We start from the raw sequence: 1,723 nt of genomic DNA, 5'->3' as shown, positions 1-1,723 counted from the left end.
GTTTGAATCCTGAATCCTTCCTAGGCGTGTTGACAAAGTTTTATGAATTTATTTGTAAAAGTATAGACAGTGGAAATTAAAATGTCGTATGGTGCCTCTCCTGCTCCAAGTCGGCCCGTTTGACGTCCTACCCCCTTACGGTGACTTGTGCAGTGTGTATGTGGCTACAGCAAACATCTTGTCTCGTAATTAGGACATTGGTATGAAATACTCTCCACCGTCCACCATTCTTGTGTGGGTGTAGATCGAGTGTTTGTCATATTTATTGCGGCTGGGGTTCCGCTCGTCCGGCCTCAGTCACTGTCTCGAAGTCCATCTGCCCCACTGCTCGTGGCGAGTAAGCGGGAGGCGTGGCCTGCTTGTGGCGCGCCGGCGAGCGTACAGCAGTAGCGGAGCCGGCGCGGCAGGGGTGAATCCGCTTCCCCCCCTGGCGGCAGTGGGCGGGGCCTAGCCGGCGGCGCGGCGCGCGAGGCGAGGCGGGCGCCGCGGCTCAGACGCGATGAGCCTGCCGGGCGGCATGGACGTGTCGACGGCGTTGCACCACCACGCGGCCGTGCTGGGCGCGCTGCCGCCGGCCGCCTTCTTCCTGCGCGCGTCGGAGCGCTACCAGCGCACGCCCAAGTGCGCGCGCTGCCGCAACCACGGCGTCGTGTCGGCGCTCAAGGGCCACAAGCGCTACTGCCGGTGGCGCGACTGCGTGTGCGCCAAGTGCACGCTCATCGCCGAGCGGCAGCGCGTCATGGCGGCGCAGGTGGCGCTGCGGCGGCAGCAGGCGCAGGAGGAGAGCGAGGCTCGCGAGCTGGGGCTGCTCTACTCCACGGCCTCCGGTGCCCCCGGGGGCGGAGCCGGCTCCCAGCCGCCGCCCGCGCTGCCGCCCCCGCAGCTAAGCCTGCCGCCGGCCTTCCCCGACCAGCCGCACCCCCACCCGCTCGCGCACCACCAGCACCAGCTGCACGCCGACGCCGGCAGCGCCTCGCCGCCCCCGCACCACGGTGAGTCCGCCGGCGTGCTGTCGCCAGTCGCTACTGTCACGGTCGTCAGACACCCTGCTCTAGCGTAGATGCAAGTGTCACTACTGTGACGCCCGCCAAACGCCAGGTGGTCAGGCATCCTCGTCTGCGCTGGCGCCACGCCACTGTAGCGGCTGAAAAACGTCAAAGCATCCTTCGAAACACTCGACGTTCGCGCGTCGCGCTAGCGCCACGCCAGTAGCCACGAATGTCGCTCCGCCCTGTTGCGCAAGCGCGCTCCCCTCTGTCACACTCGGCGATAGTCGGCGCTTGCTACTGGGAGAGGCGGCGCCTCTACTGCTATATGCATTCATTTCATTCTCGGCTCATGTCGCCGTTACAATGAAATCGAGTATCACGCGCATCAACATGCACTTTTCCATTGTTATTATTTCGGTCATAAGTCTTACAAGTGGCTTGTGCAAGCTTATTGACACACGACGTCCAATCAAATAGAAACTATACCATCTGTAAACAGCGTCTGCTCTTTGGCTCGCCCTGAAAGACAGGAACGGTGCAGGAAAATATGCTACCTTGAGCAGCACTCGTCACGTAGGTGACATATCTGATCGCCGAAATATTCTGCCCGCTGGACACTATGAACCGGCAGTACACCCCTGGACTGTTCAATCAATTAATAATAAAATAAAATAAAGACTCCCGTTGCTTTCATAATGTTAAGCAACACATTATTTAAGTTAAATCGATGTTTA

The 1,723-nt window shown here is 60.2% G+C and overlaps 1 protein-coding gene across 1 annotated transcript; it reads left to right on the top strand.

Annotated features, from left to right (window-relative positions):
* The first annotated feature begins 499 nt into the window (after positions 1-499).
* Positions 500-1,060, top strand: LOC124798728 (doublesex- and mab-3-related transcription factor A2-like). The gene has a single exon (XM_047262255.1). The coding sequence runs from the start codon at positions 500-502 to the stop codon at positions 1,058-1,060; it is 561 nt and encodes a 186-aa protein (XP_047118211.1).
* Positions 1,061-1,723: the final 663 nt, after the last annotated feature.

Source organism: Schistocerca piceifrons, chromosome 5 (genome assembly GCF_021461385.2).
Source record: "Schistocerca piceifrons isolate TAMUIC-IGC-003096 chromosome 5, iqSchPice1.1, whole genome shotgun sequence".
Taxonomy (NCBI): domain Eukaryota; kingdom Metazoa; phylum Arthropoda; class Insecta; order Orthoptera; family Acrididae; genus Schistocerca; species Schistocerca piceifrons.
The sequence above is the reverse complement of the archived record's forward strand: the minus strand, read 5'-3'. Positions and strand labels throughout refer to the sequence as shown.

Coding starts and splice junctions, on each gene's coding strand:
- LOC124798728 (XM_047262255.1), top strand. CDS start 500: ATGAGCCTGCCGGGCGGCATGGACGTGTCGACGGCGTTGCACCACCAC.